General features: G+C 44.7%; 1 protein-coding gene across 10 annotated transcripts in view; it reads left to right on the plus strand.

Moving 5' to 3' along the window:
- Positions 1 to 302: 302 nt before the first annotated feature.
- Positions 303 to 19,324, plus strand: part of Ehbp1 (EH domain binding protein 1) — a 271,901-nt gene continuing 252,879 nt past the window's right edge. For 9 of the 10 annotated variants that reach the window (XM_057771151.1, XM_057771154.1, XM_057771158.1 and 6 more), the window contains exons 1-2: positions 454 to 667; positions 1,487 to 1,899. In XM_057771151.1, the coding sequence (XP_057627134.1) occupies positions 1,796 to 1,899 (104 nt within the window). In that variant the 5' untranslated portion in view covers positions 454 to 667; positions 1,487 to 1,795. Of the gene's footprint in view, positions 359 to 453; positions 668 to 1,486; positions 1,900 to 19,324 lie in introns of those variants that run through there. The other variant, XM_057771152.1, reaches the window with a different exon arrangement.

Below are 19,324 nucleotides of genomic sequence, written 5' to 3' on the forward strand. Positions count from 1 at the left end.
CTTCCACAATCGCTTTCCAGTTCACTATAAACATTCCTTACTCCTCCCGCTGCCCTCTCTCAACCATTCAAGGGAATGGGCGGGATCGTCCTTCGTGATTTTCATTTTTTTTTTTTTTTTTTTTTTTTTAAAGAAAAGGAGGGTAGACCCGGAGGGTTCCACCGCAGGAAAAAACACCTCGCGGGCTAAGGGTGGAGCCCGTGTGACCGGCACGAGGATCTGCCAATGAAGCGCCGCACCCACCATAAGGCCCGCCCCTCTGGGAGGCGGGGCCCGCTCAGCTTCAGCCAATGGCGGCGGTGCGGACAGAGGTTGAGCCGCCGTGGGTAGGGTTAGTGTGAGAGGTGCGGCGGGGGAGGTAATGATGGTGGTGGCGGCCGAGGAAGGCGGGGGAGGGGGCTCTGGGCGCTGAGCCGCGGCTGAGGCAGGGCTGGCTCGGGGGGCTGGGGACCGGGCACGGTCGCAGGGCGCTGCGCCGGGGAGGGGGCGCTGCGCCGGGAGGGGGCGGGCGTCGTCCGCCCGGGAGGCTGCAGACCCCGGCTCCCGCGAGCGCCGCGCCGGGCTTCGCTGTTCCACGCGGCTCCAGCGGGGATGGAGGACTCGGTGGCAGCGGCTGCTGCGGCGGCGACGGAGGAGCGGCTCTGAGGAGGGGACAGCGGGATTAGAGGTGTGAGGAGGGCTTGGAGTGGGCGAGCGGAGGGGCCGGGGCTCGGGGCCGGGCTGGGGGGTCTAACGGCAGCGTTTGGGTGACAGGGACCGCGGCTGGCAACGCCTGTCTCTGCGGAGAGAGGCAGGGGTCTGCACTCGGTGAGTGATTAGAGGAGGCTTGGGCCGGCGGCTCCTGATGGGGGAGGGAGGCACCGCACCCCGCACTGTCCGCTGGCCCGGCTGGTCATTGCTTCAAGCCCAGGCAGGAGTTTCCATTCCCCTCCTCCTGGCAGCCAAGGTGAAGGGGAAGCAAAGTGGCCTGGAACTGGGACCTTGCCCTCCCTCTGCCGAGAGATTTCCCTCCACTCCTAGTTCTCCATCCATTTCCCTCTCCTTCTGAACCAGCGTTTCTCCCTGCACCCCAGTGTGTTCTAAGCACATATTCTGAGACTCGAGCCTAATAATTGTCGGCTGAAAAATAAAGTTTATTTAAAAATACTCCACTCCTCCCTCTGACTGGTGGTGGACATTGCTCAGCATCCCCGACTTTCCCGCCCTGTTCTCCCTTCTGTGATACTAGGTAGGGAAGGCTGGGCCCAGCTGGGCTGGCGTCTCTCGATGGTCGGTGCTGACAACCTGGTATATTGCCTGTCCTCGGTGCGATTTGTCATTTCTTCTCGGTATCTGGCATCCTTGATGTCACTGGCTGTTGAGGCCGATGTTTTGTTTCATTGTTTGAGAAACATGCAGATAGCAGAGGTTGTTGCCATCTTATCTAACACTTCTTATGTTGCTGTCCTCATGTTCTTTCTCTTTTTGTCTGTGTTTTGCTTCGCAGTTCTCCAGAATACGCATCATATAGGTGGACTGGTGATGTCTTCCTGAGGGAACCTCCCCTCTGTCATCGGGTCATGCATAGCAACTGTTCTTGACTGGGCCATTCATCGAAAACAGGATTTACCCTGTGAAACAGGGAGAAGACTTAATGGACTCCAAGCATCATTTCAAGTTTTAGAGTTTTTTTGTTTTGTTTTTTGTTTTTGAAAGTACAGACATACATGCAAAGCTCTTGGGCTTTGGACCCTCTGCTTTATTAAGGCCGCTGTGTCGCTAATCCAAGATTGTTCCAGTCTATCGACCTATCACCATGGCTTCAGTTTGGAAGAGACTGCAGCGAGTGGGAAAACATGCCTCCAAGTTCCAGTTTGTGGCCTCCTACCAGGAGCTGATGGTTGAGTGTACAAAGAAATGGTGAGATGTGCTGGGCTAGGGGCTGAAGTCGGCTTGCCCCAACACCCAGTGCCTTGAACTTTGGCTCCCTTGGTAGCAGATTTACCTTTCAGCGATGCACAGTGTTTAGAAGCTGGGCAGGGAGCAGATAACTCTCAACAAGTACTGTGTGTGTGTGTGTGCGCGCGCGCGTGCGCGCGTGCGTGTGTGTGCTGTTGCTGCTGGTACTATCCCTGTGGATTTTAATTACTCTGTTTCACAGTATCTCAGAGGACCACACCTGAGAACACACCTGAGTACCGTAGTTTGAGTCTTAGGCTCATTTATCATCAGTGTAAGAATAACTTTATTTTTGTAACTTTAAATGAAGAATGGTTACGCACATGTTTTGATATAACATAGATCTTAATATAGAAGTTTATATTATATAGACTGGTGGTTTTATTTTGTTATTTTTTTTTTCATTTGTATTTAGAGGATTTTTTTCACTGGTTGAATAATGGAATGCCAGTCTACACAACCTTAAAAATTCTTTTGTGAAATGCTTAGTCAGGCAACTGTATTTTCTTCTAATTGCCTAATGGGATACATTTCTTGGCAGGATTTAAGGAAGCAATTAGTAGCAGTGGTCTATGATTTGCCTCTTTCCATTTGAGCAAAGTAAATTTAGGGCTTTCCTTTACTGCTGTGAATGATAAGGAACAAGAATTCTTAGCGAGGGGGAAAAAGTTAATCTTAAGCAAATGGTCCTTTGAGTTTTGATTTATTATAGCTATTACCACACTATTACCACAAAATAAGTCCATCTCATCCAGGACTGTGATCTCCCATTGGTAATAAGCTTTCTTCCGAGCACTCCTTTCTTTGCTGAAGAAAACAGCTTGCTTCCTCCTAGCAGCCTTGGTCTGGTCTCAAGTTTGTTAGGAGCATCATTTAAAATCAGCTCAGGAAGCACACGCGGTGTCCAGGTAGTTTGTGCCAGGTGCTGTTGGTCCCCTGTCCTCAGGGAGCTTACAGGACGGAGTAAAGAATTTGCTGCAATGGGTACAGTAATATAAATAGGTTTTAGGGCTTTTTGCCTGTTTGGATAGGCTAGGGGCGTTACTTCTCAGTAATTCAATTCCCATGTACACACTAGTGATGTTGTCACTTTATAGAAGATTAAATCATTTAATTCTGTAAAATGATTAGAACAGTGGCAGGGACATAGAAAATGCCCATTAAATGTCAGTGTTATCTATAGAGTTCACAGAGTAGAAAACAGTAATGCTAATAAGGGTAAGGGGTGATGTCTTTTGCGGCTTTCCTGAGGTGTAAGCTGAGTTTTATTATTTTTCAGTTAATTTATTTATTTTTTTAAAATTTTTGTTAGGGTAATCTGGCCAGCCAGTAAGCCTTAGGGATCGTCTGTCTCAACCTCCCCATCACCAGGGTCACAAACAATATGTCACTGAGCCTGACTTTTTACATGGGTGCTGGGGAGCGAAATCAGGGTCTCACGCTTGTGCGCAAGCGCTTCAGTAAGTAAGAACCCCCTCCCCCCACAGGCTGAATCTCAGAGATGCATAGTAATTGCACAGCAAGCCAGAGAAGAACTTTAGAAATTCTCTACGTTTAGACAACCAGGGTACATGCTAGAAATTCAAGTAGTAAGGCTTGATATTATGAGACTTTTAAGTGTACCATGAGGGCTGGGTGACTGGTTCACACCTTTCATTATAGTGTAGGCTGAGGCAGGAGGATATGGAGTTTGAGGCCAGTTTAGGGTATAAATCCCAACTCTGAGGGGGTTGCAGTGTGATAGGTCATTTGAAAGCCTGTAAGGTCTCAACTCATAGAAAGCCATGCGTTGATATAAACTGCTTGGGCTCTAGAGCGTCAGTGACAGGGTCACTGGGAGTTTTGAGATGGAGAAACGTTTAGGTGTGTAATTGGACAATCAGCAGGACTGTGGTGTGGAGTAAGGATCCTATACAAAAGGGGATGTGTGTGTGTGATGGAGGCAGCAATTTCAGGGTGGCTGTTGCAGGAGGGTCAGGTGAAGAAAGGGGTGGGGACTAGCTAGCAGCAGAGGGCGCAGAGAGAGTTGACTGGAAGAGACTTGGGGGCCACCCCACTTGTGCAACAGGGAAGAATGGTGCAAGGGAGAAGGGAAAGTTTGGTTGGCACCAGGCTTCTGCCTGCAAAGGCGGGGACCCTACTCATGAGGAAGGCGGTCCTTGGATCTGATTCTTAACTTGGTAGTTTCCTGGGAACATCTACTTTGAATCTAATTTGACCACTGTAAGACCAGGCTGACTTCAAACTCACAGAGATTCCGCAGTCCCTGCCTGTTAGTTCTAGGATTATAAGTGTGAGCCACCATACTTGACTTTTCTTTCTTTCTTTCTTTCTTTTTTTTTTTTAATTGTAAATTGCTTCCCCCTATACCGTATGTTCTGATTATGGTTTCCCCTCCCTCTACTCCTTCCAGTTCCTCCCCACCCCTCCTCCCATCTGGACTCACAACTGTCTAGCTCTCCTTAGAAAACAGGCATCTAAGGATTAATAATAAAATATAAGATAAAACAAAGCCGAACAAATTGGAATAGGACAACACATATCTTTTGGAAGGAAGAGAGCCCAAGAAAAGGCCCAAGGAACAGATACAGATGCAGAAAGACATGCAGAGACACTCCACACATTCAGGAATCCCATAAAAACACAAAATCGGAAGTCATAACATATATGCAAAGAACAGTAAAAAAACAAAACAAAAAAAGATAAAAATAAAATAGAAGTAAAAATAAGAATTAAACAGAAAATAAAAGCCCTGATATCTGATACGACATTATGAGACAAGGAACCTTCGAAGATGCTGTTATTTTCTGTTGCCCATCTACTGTTGGGGTTAAAGCCTACCCTTAAGAGCAGTTTGTTTCCCCAGCGAGGCTTTTTTGGAGAAAAAAAAACCTTTCATTTGCAAGTGGTTATGTATTGGAGATAGCTTCTAGGTTAGGGATGGGGGGCTTTGGATATTCATCCTTGCAGCTCTAGAACTCTATCTGTTACAGACATCTGCAGGCCCTGTGCATACTGCCTCAGTCTCTGAGTTTAACTGAACTGAGGTCCAGCTGTGTTTTGAAGGCCTTGTTTCCTTGGTGTCCTGGTTTCCATCCCCTCTGGCTTTTACACTCTGCTTCCTCTTCAGCTGAGTTACCTGAGGCCTGAGGGGAGGGACTGGATGGAGACGTCTTCAGGGTTGAATGTCCCGTAGGTCTCATTCTCTGTGCACTATCTCACTGTTCCTGCCTGCTACAGAGGAAACTTTCCTGAGGATGGCCGAGCAAGGCACTGACCTGAGTGTAGCAGTTCTGTTAGGAGTCATTTTATTGCTGTGCTCCTTTAGTAGACTGAAGGGTTTGGTTGTCCCCTAGGTCGCTGTCTCTTTAGTCTCAGGGTCTTGGCACCCAAGCAGTGTTAGGTGTGGGCCTTGAATCAGATAGTGGTTGGTTACTGCAACAAGCCTTGTGCCACCATTGCACTAGAGTATCTTGCAGGCAGGACACCCATTGGAAATCAAAGGCTTGTTCCTGGGTTGGTGTTTACATTTTCTTCTGTTAGCATGCAAAATACCTTCCCATGCCAAGAATTCTGGCTGTTAGGGCGAAGACTTTAGGTAGGCGCCAGCTCCCCTTCTCCATCCAGGGAGCTGCGTAGGTGTTTTCAGCAGTCGGGCCTTGCCTTCATGTCTGTGGAGAGCAAACAATAGCCTGGGTTGTTTGAGGGTCCCACGGATCTCATCTCTTAACTGCATAGGATATTCATGTCATTTTTCAGTTAAAAGGAAAATGAGTTTCTTTCTGGGTTTGGTGGCACACACCTAGAATCTTAGGACTTGAAAGGTTGAGGCAGGAAGATGGGGAGTTCAGGGCAGCCTCTATTACAGAGCCAACTGGAGGTCAGTATGGAGCTACCTGACACCCTGTTTCGAAAAACCAAACCAAACAAACAAAATCAGCTTCTTGTGGGGCATGGTGACTTCAACCTATGATCCGGTCACCAGGGAAGCTGTAGCAGGAGGGTCACCCTAAAATTGGGGCCATCTTGTTCTAGAAAATGAGACCCTTTCTTTAAAAATTAACCCTTACTGAAAAAGTTCCTTCCTCATAATCTATAGTAGCATCTTTTATGTTCTACCCTTGAGCAACATTTAAGCCATCATTAACACATCTTAAGTCTCTAGTGAAAATCCAGCTATATTAGTGAGTAGCTTGATTATGGTTCGTTGTGGTCTAGCTGTCAAATCAGTCTGTGGTTAGATATGGCCTTCAGCTGGAAGCATTTGAATGCTCTGTAATTTCAGATGTGCAGTACCATACTGTGAACTCTTTCTTGCTTTCAATTAAAACTTCAGTTTAGTGGCTGGGAGACGGCTCCGTGGCTAAGAGCACTTGCTGCTCTTGCTGCAGAAGATGCTGGCTTGGTTCCCAGCTCCCACATGGAGGCTCACATCCAGCTGTAACTCCAGCTCTAGGGGACCCATCACCTTCTGACCTTCATAGGCACCAGATACACAGGTGGTGATCAGAAATGTAGGCAGGCATTCATACACAAAGTAAAAATAAACAGTCTTTAGTAAAAATAAAGTTTAAACCTAACAAAGCGATAGTGCCCATGGAATAACATCTATTTGCTATATAGGAATTTTATATAAAAAATATCTATTTGCTATATAGGAATTTTAAAGTCTTTTCATTATTTAAGAATTGATTGTAATCATTTTTAGTTAACATTTCTTTTGTCTTACTTTCCTTAGAGTCCTTGTAAAAGTACAAATCAGGCCCAATTTCTAAACTTGAATCCTGTAGTCTTTTTCTTTTTTATTTCTTTCATTATTTAAATACTTACCAGAACTCAAATTATTTTATGTGTGTACTGAATTTAAAATCTGTTTAAAGCGTATAAAAATAGACTTGAACACACAGCAAGAACATTTTTATTAGCCACATTTACATTTTATTTATTATTTATTCATTTATTTTTGAGTGCTGGGGATTAAACTCTGGGCCTTGTGCATGGTAAACAAGTGCTCTCTACCCCTCAGCTGCATCCCAGACCTGCTTCTATAATTTTGAGTGTTTTTGGAGATATGAAAGAAAGTAGAGGAGGGAAATTTAGAGATGCTGATCAAATAATTACAAGTGGCATCAAGAAAACTCACAGAATCAACTAACCTGGGCTCGTGGGCTCACAGAGACTGAGGGAGCCAGCATGGGACTGAGTTCAACACTCTGTGTGTGTGTTACAGTTGTGTGCTTGGTCCTCTTGTGGACCTCCTAACAGTGGGAACAAGGGCTGTCTCCAACTCTTTTACAGGCTTTTGGGACCCCACTCCTCATACTGGGTCACCTTGCTCAACCTAATACGTGAGGAGTTGCTTAGTTTAACTGCAACTTGATATGCCATGTTTTGTGGATACTCATGGAAGACTTGCCGTTTCCTAAACAGAAACAGAGGAAGGAGGAGAGGTGACTTGAGGGGTGGGGCAGTAGAGGGACTGGGAGAGAAGATAGGGGAAGCTTCAGTCAGGATGTAAAATAAATAAGGAAATAAATTTAAAAAGCACAAGTGACAGGAAGGATGAGTTATATAGATGTGGAGAGGACAAGAAGAAAGGTGTGGAAATTGAAGGAAGAATAAACTGTACAAAGAAAAACGGTGTTCCTTTAGGACTGCTTTGTGGGGTGGAGATCTGTGCACATAGGTGCCATTGCCACTTAGAATCTTGCTACTTGAAAATTTTCCTGAGACCCAGGCTTTTGTAGTACCCAGGAACTAGACCTACCAAGTTACAGTGCACCTTTTAACAAAATCCGTGGTATATACTGACAACTTAAGGAGCAGAAATTTCAGGTCACTATTTTCAGGACCATTCTTGACTCTAAGGTAAATAAAGTACATGAAAAAGAAACTGTATCCTGCAAGTATTTGTAAGTCACTAGAATGAAGGTGGTAGGTAGGATGTGCTGATGGAAGAGGGTAAAGGGCCCCTAGGGTGTGCTTTCCAGAGGAGGATGTGGTGTTTCTGTGACAGGGGTAGAGGAGCATGTCCTGTGTTCCCTGGTCCTGCCTTGGGCTATGTGCCTGACAAACAGGATGAGTGTGAAGAGTCCATCTGTCCACAAGCAGATGCAGGCCCTTACCCTTGGCCAGAGACTGGATTCTGGAGAGCAAAATTCTGGGATTTCTCTTCTCTCAAGTCTCTTTCTCTTTAGTGGCCTTTTAAAGTGTTGTGCCTCTGCTCTGAATTGAAATCAGCTGGGTTCAACAAGGTCCAGTACCTGACTCTGAGAGTGCAGTGGTACTGGGACTTGGGTCAGGAACTAAAACCAGAGTGACTTCTGTGTATCAGAGAGCAGTATCCCTGAGGTACTCCTTGGCACAGCTTGACTGCCACATAAACACGCAATAGTGAATTTGGAGATGGTGGGGGTTTTGCCCTCTTATCGTAGCTCCAGGCCATTCAGTTGTTAGTCTTGTTTTAGGTGATCAACCTCTTGACAAGGTTGACCATTGGAAAAGAGTTTGAAAGAAGTGACTCGGCTGTCATTTTCCTCTTACTTCCTGGTGTGATCTGTTGACCTAGGGCTAGCGTTACAGATGTGTCCTCACACCTGCCCCAGTGCTAGCGTTACAGATGTGTCCCCACACCTGCCCCAGAGCTAGAGTTACAGATGTGTCCCCACACCTGCCCCAGTGCTAGCGTTACAGATGTGTCCCCACACCTGCCCCAGTGCTAGCGTTACAGATGTGCTCCCAAACCTCACTTTTTTATGAGAGTTTTAAGGATCAAAACTCAGGTCAACACAGTAGGCATGTTATTGAGCCATCTCTCTGTCATCTAAAATGTGTGTTTCTTTGTGGTGTGTGTGTGTATGGGTATGTAAAGGCCTGAGGTCAACCTCGATTATGATTATTGTTCAGGTGTTATCCACTGTGTTTTTGTTGGTGGTTTTGAGACAGGTCTCTCACTTTGCCTGGAAGTTGTGGATTTTGCTAGACTGGCTGGCCAGTGAGCCCTAGGGACCCAACTGTGCCTGCCTCCCCAGAGCTGGGATTACAAGTGTACCTTCCACATCGGGCTTTTTTATGTGGGTTTTGAGGTCTGAACTCAGGTCCACATGCTTGATGATAGTCACTTTACCAACTGAGCTGTCTCTCTGCCCTATAATATCCATTTTAAGTATGTAATAAGATTACACGATTCAAAATTGAAGATATTATGTATTTCCTTGAAAGCAACTCTCATTGCTCCATTGCTTCACATACATTTACAATTCTTTTTACTAGGACTTGGAAAATAAAAACTAGTTCTTCTCACTGTTTAGGTTTGATGCTGCTCTGATAACAATTTAGTTTTCTCATTGGCATAGAAGGCTAAACACATTTTAAGTATTACCTTTAATTTATAAAACCCAAATTATATCAAGGAGTCTCCATTTCAGGCCAGCTTCTTTGGTGACTTAAGCGTTTCTGTATCGACTAATAGAGGATGCAGTTTTACACGAGCCTTGATTGATGTAAAGAACTTTTTTTTTTTTTTTTTGATTTTCAAGACAAGGTTTCTCTGTAGCTTTTGGTTCCTGTCCTGGAACTAGCTCTTGTAGACCAGGCTGGCCTCGAACTCATGGAGATCCACCTGCCTCTGCCTCCCGAGTGCTGGGATTAAAGGCGTGCGCCACCACCGCCCGGCTGTAAAGAACTTTTGAGCTAAGTTTCGGAAAAAAAGAACAAACTAATCGGAGATGCTGTAGCTTGGAGCATCGGGAAAGGTGTGTCTGGAGATCTGTGGATGTGATAAAGGGATAGGGATGAGAGCCTTGTTGAGGCTTTGGGGTTTTAAGTGTGGTGAGAAGCCATTGGAAGGATTTGAGCAGGGAGATTTAATCTGCTTTACATTTCCAAAGTACTGTCTTGAATGCTTTGCAGAATACACTCTGCCATCAGTAAAATTAGAAGCTGGAATGCCAGCTTGAAAGCCACAATAGGCCGTCTGGTATAGTGTGGTGAGAAATGGCTCAAGGGCACATGCTCTTCTCTTCCCCACCTCTCTCCCACATTGCTCCTCATCTTTCTCCTTTACCCCTCTTGCGTGCACTCCTGTGTGTGTGTGTGTGTGTGTGTGTGTGTGTGTGTGTGTGTGGTCTGTTTATGTTCTAGGATGGCCACAAACCTGTTATCTTCCTGCCTCTTTGGCATTTCTTGCCTCTCCCTTTTTTCTAATTTTTTTAATTGTTTGAACATTTCACATAATTTTGATCAAATCATCCATTCTCTCCTCTTCCAATTCCTTCCCTACCTACTACTTTTCTCTCCCAACTTCATATATTCTTTTTTTATATGTTCCTACTGAGTACATGTAGGTCCTCTGTATGCATAGGACCATCTATTGGAGCTTCTCAGGGGCTGAATTCCCGAAGAAAACTCCTTCTCTCCCAGTAGCCATCAGTTCCAGTCGTGCTTTAGGTATGGATAGGACTTTGTGAACTCTTCCCCTGGGATTTTGACTGGTGTGGTCTTGTGCAGATCTTATGCAGGAAGCCACAGCTACTTTGAATTTGTGTGTATAGAAGCTCTATCATGTCCAGTGCCATGTTGTTCTGTAGGTCTACTACCTTTTCTGTGAGGATCCCTGAGCCCTGCGCGTGCGTGTGTGTGCGTGTGTGTGTGTGTGTGTGTGTGGTGTAGATGTCCCATTTAGAGCCGAACACCCCACAATCTCTCATTCTCTGCATTTTGACTAGTTGTGGGTCTTTATATTAATCATCATCTTCTGCAAAAAGAAGCTTTCTCTTGAGGACTGAGAAAGGCATTGCTCTATGAGCATGAAAGTAAGTTAGGGGTCAGTTTAATACTGCGCTAATTTAGCAGAATGCGGCGGCTAATCTTGGTAGTCAACCTGGGAGGAGGGACTCAGTTAAACTATTGTCTCCATCAGATTGGCCTGTGGACATGTGGTGGGAGCCTTTTCTTGATTGCTAATTTGTTGTAGGCCTTTTTTTCTTGATTGTTAATTGATACAGGAAGGCCCAGCCCACTGTGGGCAATCACAGGCTTAGACAGGTGGACCTGGGCTGTATAAGAAGGGTAGCCAAACGTGAGACTGGAAGCAAGACAGTAAGCAGCCTGATTTCTGCTTTAGTTCCTATCTTCAGATTCTTGCCTGGAGTTCCTTCCCTCAATGATGGGCTATATATGCCAAGTAAATTCCATCTTTGTCGAGTTACTTTTGGTCAGTGTTTCATCCCAGCAACAGACAGCAAACCAGGACAGAGCCACAGTGTTAGGCTCCTCAGGGCCTCTTACCTAGTCGGCCACAGGTTTTAGTCCCAGTTAGTGGAACCAGGCTTGAGTTCTGTTTTGTGGCGTGGACTTTTCAGTGCAATCAGGAAGTGACTGCTTTCCCCATAACATTTGACTCATTTTTGTGCAAGTGGACCTATCTTGCCAGGCCATTCATTATACTTTTCATCTCAGTGTGTTATGTATAGAGCCCGCCAATGCTATGAAAGTAGCCATGCCAGTACCGGCCTGATTTCTCTATGTCTCATGACTCAGGTATGTGGTAATAAGATCTTGCCCGCAAATCTCTAGGAGGTAACCAGGAGCAATGGTAAAGGCCTGTATTCTTTTATTGATTTTGGCGGCTCAACGGAGAAATGGCTGATTGTGTAAACACATGCCCAAACCCACCACTATCATCATACTCGATTGAGGCATAACTTACTCTTTTACACACAGTGAAGTACGCTTGTATAAGTGCAGAGTTCAGTGACTTTGACAAATGATGTGCTAGTGCAGCTTGGAATAAACATGCGGAAAATACAGGGGCTAGAACATGCTGGTAGGCTGTGACGTCAGTGGCGGGTGAGCAGCGACTGTAGAGGGCTGGACACAGGGGGAAAGGCTTGGTGTGAGGGAGAAACCCGGAGGTTTGTTTTGTTGTTGTTTAAAGTTTCTTAAAGTTTGAGATATCCAGACGAAGATCTTAATCAGTTAATTGGTGAGGGTCTCATCCTTGGGAGGAAAGAGGGTGGGGTTCTATGCATGTAACACAACTGTGGGACTGTGGGAAATTTCCTATGGCTTTCATCCAGATTGAGAAGAGAGTTGCGGTCTGGGGCTTGAGACACTGTCATTTGCAGAGACTGAAACAGGTAGCAGTGGAGTAGAGAGGGATTAGGAAAGTGTTTTCCTAGAGCACAAACAGGAAAAATCAAATTAAGAAAGAAGTATTGGTTCATTGTCTATCGATCAGGGGGTTAGCAGAACAGCTTTGGGGTTGACAAGTTGGCCAGAGCTGATGGCGTTGGAGACTGATCTCAGAGGACTGTGGGGTGAAAGCTTCACAACGCTGGCCTCAGGGGAGGAAGCACCCATGTTCCTGTGAGGCTGGTGGAGAGCCTTTGCCACAAACAGAGACAAAGGGGAGAGTTCAATGTTTACCTTTACCTGGCAGTATCCTAGTGTGCTAATGGGGGCACTGCAGGGCTCAGGGAGGGAGGTGGGAGTCTCTCTGCTGCTGCTCTTTTCTTAGGGCAGAATTCAAAGCTACAAACAGCTGGGAAGGTTTTAGGCGGGAAATGGGGTGAGTGAATTGACAGGGAGTGTAGGGCTGCTGGTGTTAGGGCCTTTAAGCTCGGTTTAGGATGTAGAGGGCGCGACACCAGGATTGCATGTTTCAGCCCCGCTAGCTTCAGCGTTGACTTTGGCCAGTGTTTGTCAGGAATGGATAGCCTAGGGAGAGCGCAACAGAGAATTGAGAACTATAGCTCTGCACCAATAGATGAAGGCTGGGGAAAGAGAAAAGTCAGGGCATGAAAGGTGAGATAATTGGTGAAAAGGGGAGGATTATGACTTACAGAGTTTAAGGACGCTGAAGAATTGCTGGGGCAGAGATAATGGAGTGAGTCAGGTCGAAGATAGAAGGGAGAAATCAGTGGGATGCTTTTGGAGGGTGTGATGGACACCTCTGTAAGGCCCAGGTGCCCAACCCCTTGGAGCTCACCTTTAATCCTAGCACTGAGGAGGCAGAGGCGGGTGGATCTCTGTGAGTTCAAGGCCAGCCTGGCCTACAGAGAGTGTTACAAGGTCAGGCTCCAAAGGAACACTGCTCAGAAAAACAAACAACAAAAACAAACAAACAAACATGAGCACACATCCTTGCTATATGTGTAATTAATTTGGGTCTTAAATGTAAGCATGTGTTTGTTGCTCTTCTTTATAATTTAAGGACAGTTTCTTTCTATATTTGAACAAGTCTGCTCTTGTCTTGTGCCTTGGAGGTGCTCCTGTCCTCACTGTGACTGTAGCCATCAAAATATGGTAGTTAATAGCTGGCGCCTGTGATGGAATGGAGGAAAGACTGAAGAGAACCCATTGTATCCGCTCCCCCTGTAGAGAGACAGTGTTGCTTTTTCTTTTCGTGGTCAAAAAATTTAGAGTCAAATGTGGGGCAGATTGTTGTTAAGGTTTTTGATGTTGCCGAGAACAGTAGGAGAAATGCTTGGGACAGAGAGAGCCATTGGGCAGAGGAGACCTGTGTGCTGTACTGCGGCTTCTGAGCTTGCCTCTAGACAGAGGAGGTTTTATTGCTTTTTGTGTCGTAAATTATGTGAATCATGTACCTTATTTCTTGAAAAAAAATCCAACTATTATTCTACCCTCACCCCCTGTGTGTGTGTTGGGGGGGGGGAGGTGGTGTGCATGTCAAAGGAAACCTTTTAGGCCTCGGTTCTGTTTCCAGTTTGGGGTCTAGGGATTGAGCTCTGGCCATCCCGCTTGCTTTGTGCTTCTAATCACTGAGACATCTCAACTGCCCTGAAAGATGTACACTTTTAGCAGTACTAAAATTTTTAATTTAAAAATGTGTGTGTGTGTGTGTGTATCGGAGGACAACTTTGGGAGTCAGTTCTCTTTCCACTGTGATCTGGGGAACAGACACAGGTATCCAGGCTTGTTGCGGGAACATCTACCCGTGAGTTATTTACTCACTGATTCTCAGCATGCTAACTTGTTTCTGATTTTATGAGAGTAATCTTTGGAGTAACTTAAAAACCGGAATTGATATATGTAACACTTTATTCAGATTTAAATGCTTATCCATTGTGAAGTATAGTGTCACAAAATTCAGTTGTGATTGGTCGTTTGAGACACATAATGGAACCTTTTAATGCCATAATTGGTCATAACTATGTTTATCTAAGTGTTTAACTCTGTCCATAACCAAATATACCTCTAGAATAGATAAAAGTTGACAAACTCTGACCTGCCTGAGTCAAGCTGCATCTCGCTGTTAAAGTATAGCCCTGTAAATTCTTACACATTTTGTCTGTGGTTCTTTTTATATTATAATGAGAGTCATTGCCACCTAGATTGGATAGCTGCAAAGTTTAAAGTTTTTACTATCTGGCCCTTTAAGAAAAAGTTTCTCTGGGGTATCTGAGGCAGGAGGAATTTGAGGCCAGCCTAGAATACAAAGAGAGTTTTAGGTCAGCCTGGGCTACAGAGTGAAACCCTGTTTAAACAGAACAAAAACAAACAAACAAATTAAAAAACACCCAAACTAAACATCAAAACCCAAAGTAGCTATAGAAAAGAAAAGCAAAAAGTTCATTGATTTCTGCTCTGCATCGTAGAGTAACTGCATAAAGTGAACTCAAGGCACCATGCTGTGGCCTTATAGAAAGACTTTGGAACAACTTTGGGGAGGATTCAGGTCTGTGTAGGTACAGAGTGTATGATTTCCTGGAGTGTGAACGTGAACAAGCGACCTCCCAGCACCTGATTTCCACAGTGGGGGCGCCATCCATGTTCTAGGTCAGAGCTGTTCGGGAGGCCAGGGAAATAGCACCGAGCGAGGGTCAGGATCGCCGCTGACTTGGTGCGTGTCCAGGAAGTTACCCGTTGCCTTTTCTGTCCTTACCCATGGTCAGGCTAGAGAAAGCAAAAAGACTGGAAATGGAACCTAAACATTAGGAGTGTTGTGAAAAAATGAATTGGTGCTGAAGACTTAGAACATGTAGCAAACCAGGGAGCCTCGAGTGCTGAGCCGAGTTGTGGTGTTCTGGTAATATGTGTTTGGGAACAGGAAGTACTTGTTTTTGTTGCTGGAGCAAAGCCAGTTTATATAGTTTTATAGCTTTTTCTTTAGTAATGGTTTCAACTCAATCATTAGTGCTTAGTACATGGATATAATTTATCATCATTGTGTGTGTCCTGTATCAGTGTTCACTTGGGATCCTTCTTTCTTCTTTCTTTTCTCTCTGTCCCTCCCTCTTCAGGGCCTTAAACATCAAGTGCTCTGCTGTTGAGCCTTATGCCAGCCTAAGATCTAGGTCTTTACAGTAGTCGGTTTTTAAACATTTTATTATTTATTTATGTGTTATTGTGCGTGTCTGTACATGTTCATGTGCCTGAGGTCAGAGGCTACCCTGGGAGCTAGAGTTACAAGCTGTTGTGGGCTAGCTACCTGGTGTGGTGCTGCGAACTGAACTCAGGTCCTCCGCAAGAACCATACTTGTTCTTAACTACTGAGCCTCCTCTCCACCCCTGTGGTAGTGTTTTTGAAATGTTTTCTTTCTGTCATGAATAAAAAAGAAGCCAGGGAGTAAATTCTATCTGTTTTGTAGTAAGTTTCTTATTTCCACTAAATCTTGGTTTGCTTATTTTTAAAAGTTTGTTTTAAAGAGCTTATGGGATGAAATATTAAGAGATTCTGTGAAGTTCCACTCTTAGGGTTTAGCTTGGTCTTATATTAGTTTTGCAGTTAAAATGCCCAGAAAACTTAAACTTTGACATTTCTAAAAATGTACTATTGCGGCATCAAATGTGTTCTAACTTTGTACAAAATTTCAACAGAAGAGTCACTGAAACAGTCTCTGTCTGATTTGTAAATAGTCCAGTGTACTCAGGGGAAAATGGCAGGAGAATCGTGAACTAAGTGCTCAGTAGGGTGTTGATGTCCTGCATCAGGAGTTTTACATAATGTCTGAAAAGGAGTCGGGCTGAGTGTGAAGGGCAGTTAGTGAAATTCCAGCAGAATGCCACTGTGCTTCATGCTCTTAGTGTGATCCCACTGTGCTTCATGCTCTTAGTGTGACCCCACTGTGCTTCATATTCTTAGTGTGATTCCACTGTACTTCATGCTCTTAGTTAGTGTGATCCCACTGTGCTTCATGCTCTTAGTGTGATCCCACTGTGCTTCATGCTCTTAGTGTGGTCCCACTGTGCTTCATGCTCTTAGTTAGTGTGACCCCGCTGTGCTTCATGCTCATAGTTAGTGTGATCCCACTGTGCTCATGCTCTTAGTTAGTGTGACCCTACTGTGTTTCATGCTCTTAGTGTGACACCGCTGTGCTTCATGCTCGTAGTGTGACACCACTGTGCTCTTAGTGTGATGTCAGTGTGCTTCATGCTCTTGGTTAGTGTGACGTCACTGTGCTTCATGCTCTTAGTGTGATGTTTCAGGGAAGTTGGGCTGGTAGATACTTAAAGATTTTCCTTGGTAAGTTTGTCTTTTCGGAAACTTTACCATTTTAATTAATCCTGGCATTGCTATTTTAACAACACTTCTAACTTTAAAACAGTATAAAAATGGCCTTGATTCACAGATATTGTAACGGTCCCTCCTTCCGTATTTCAGGGTTGGTCAGCTTAAGAGTTTAAAGTAGCTGTGTTACTAACTTAGAACTCTAGATGGAGCAGAATGGAGGTCTCAGGAGCAGGAGAACTGGTATTGCTAGGCCCTGGAGAGAAACCCACTGGACCCGAGATTTAGCAGGTTTGCAGACAAAGGAACACATGGGCTTATGTAATAATCCTTTTCTTAAAACTTAAGCTAAAGAGGGTTTGTATTATGAAACCACCCCCCCACACACACAAGGGGGAAAAAACCATGAAGCTGGGTGTGGTGGCATAGGCCTATAAACTTAGCATTCAGTTGGCTGAGGCCTGGGCTATATAGTGAGACCAAAGTGGAACTGAGAAAAATAGAGAATTGCTGTTAAATTGATTATGTGTCTGTCGGTTTTAAATGAAATTCCTTTAAGATAATATGGCTGAGGGACTGAGTTTTCTGTCATCCAGTTTAAACCAAAGGTGCAGCTTGGAAGATCTAGAAAAATATAGTTCTGTATAAGCCAGCAGAGGAATAAATAATCATGGATGGCTATTTTTAATCTAAATTTAAATTAAGTAAAATTACAACTTTAGTTCTTCAGTTTCCTTAGCCCACGTTTTGGTCACTCACTCATTACACTCATGCCCGTACGGGGCTGCACACTGCCGGTGTGACTGAACTCTTCTTTCAGCAGTGGTGCGACGCCCTGGTCTGAGTTACTGGAGCACTGTTCAGACAGAGCGAGTTCCCCATCCCTTACATCAGTGACACCCCTGTAATTCGGTATTTTTCAGGTTTCCAAATTGCCCATGAGCATGAAGTCAGGTTTTACAGCTCCTGAATTTTATTCTTTCTCCAGTTCTTTGCTCAAGGAAACCTTTGCGAGATTCTGGACAGCACACCTGTTGATACTCCAGAAATGTGTACAAATTAAGGCTTAGAATTTTCCTGCTATGATTCGGCCAATTGGTGATTTTTCTTTATTAGAAAATGTGAGATTCATCCTGCTTTAGCTTTGCCGCCTGTATACCCATCAGAGTGAATATATTTGATCAGGTTCATTGATTCAAAGACTGATTTTAGTCATTTTCCATCTAAGCAGAGATGTAGAGAGATTGATAAGGGTGGGGTTTTATTTCCTTTAAGTTGTGCACTTGTCAAGGCCTAGCGTCGTTGCTGTGCTCCCAGGTGCAGCAAGACCTATCGCTGGCCCTGCTCTTCTCCCTCTTCTTTTCTCTCCTTGCAAGTGTACTTTATGTTCGCTTTGGTCTCCCTGTGGTGTCAGCCCCCAGGGGATTGCCCTGAACTCAGAGGGAGTACCAAATACATACTTAAAAACGTGATGCACTTGAGTGTGTGTGAATGTGCATGGCACAAGTGTGCCACACTGCACGTATAGGCATCAGAGAAGTTGTGGAACTTGCTTCTCTCCTGTTGTGTATGTTTTGGGATGAAACTCGGCTTGCTGGGCTTTGGCAAGCCTCTTTACTGGCTGAGCCGTCTTGCTTACCCATAAGTTCGACTATAAGGCTGGATCGCCACACTCCTTGCAAAGCTGGGGTTTTGGTAACTGCATGTGAAAACAAGGCAGGTGTCATGAAAGTCTGCGCACGAGGGAAGCCGTGGCAGTATGGCGACTGGGTTTGAGAAACTGCCCGTTGCCCATCTGAGTTGTTAGGACCTATATCCTTCCTAGGTTGTTTGGTCCTGACTGCAAAATAGGCAGACTGGTTAGGCGTTCCTTTTGCCTTGGGGGCTGGGGTGTCTGTGAAGAAATTGCCCCTGAAAAGCGGATGGTTTGGGGCCTTTGCAGTAGGCTCCAGTGTGTCCCTCTGCTCTCATCTGCAGTTAGACTTCTAGACGCTGGCTTCTGTCCCTAGTTTACAGGGTTTCTCTCTGTACCGCTAACCTGCCCTTCCCATACAATAGTCATGTGTGCTCGAGAGGAATTCTGTTCCATTTATTGGAAGTATAAAAACCGTGTGAACATATGTTAAAATCACCACAGAACTAACGGAATTTTGGAGTTATGCACCTAATTTAAATATCCCATGCCTCTCGTTAAAATTCATCAGTAAAGTTGGCCAGCAACAATTTGGGAATTAATATTTATAATAGTGGTCTTAATTAACGTATGGACCTAATTCTGATTTCTCAATTATTCCAGTAATTCTGTTTAGAAAAAAAAAGTTTTATTTATTTATTTTTTATAGGGTCATGTATTGTCACTTTTTTGTTGTTGTTGTTGGTTTGTTTTATTTAATCTCTTAGAGTTCTTTAGTCCTTGTTTGGGTTTATATGTTATTTCTTTATGCCTAGATTCAGGCTTTAAGTTCTTGTTAAGAGTATGAGAATGATGTGTGCATGTCAGAAGTCACACGAACACAGATTGCTGATGATCATTTCTATAACTTGGTTAAAGTGTTGTCTGCCAGGGTTCTGCATGGGAAGTCATTATTTGTACTTTTGTGGAATGATTATTTGAAATGATATATACGTATCTCTCCCTCCCTCCCCTCCCTCCCCCTCCCTCTCTCCTTCCCTCCTCCCCCCTCCCTCTCTCCCTCCCTCCCTCCCTTCCTTTTTTGGTTTTTCGAGACAGGCTTTCTGTGTAACAGCCCTAGCTGTCCTGGAACTGCTCTTGTAGACCAGGCTAGCCTCAAACTCACAGGGCTTCACCTGCTTCCTGAGTGCTGGGATCAAAGGTGTGCGCCACACCACCTGGCACATATCTTACTTCTAATTCATCTTTTACTCTAGTTTTCTGATTCTAGTCTCAAAATC

This window comes from Chionomys nivalis, chromosome 6, assembly GCF_950005125.1.
Source record: "Chionomys nivalis chromosome 6, mChiNiv1.1, whole genome shotgun sequence".
Taxonomy (NCBI): domain Eukaryota; kingdom Metazoa; phylum Chordata; class Mammalia; order Rodentia; family Cricetidae; genus Chionomys; species Chionomys nivalis.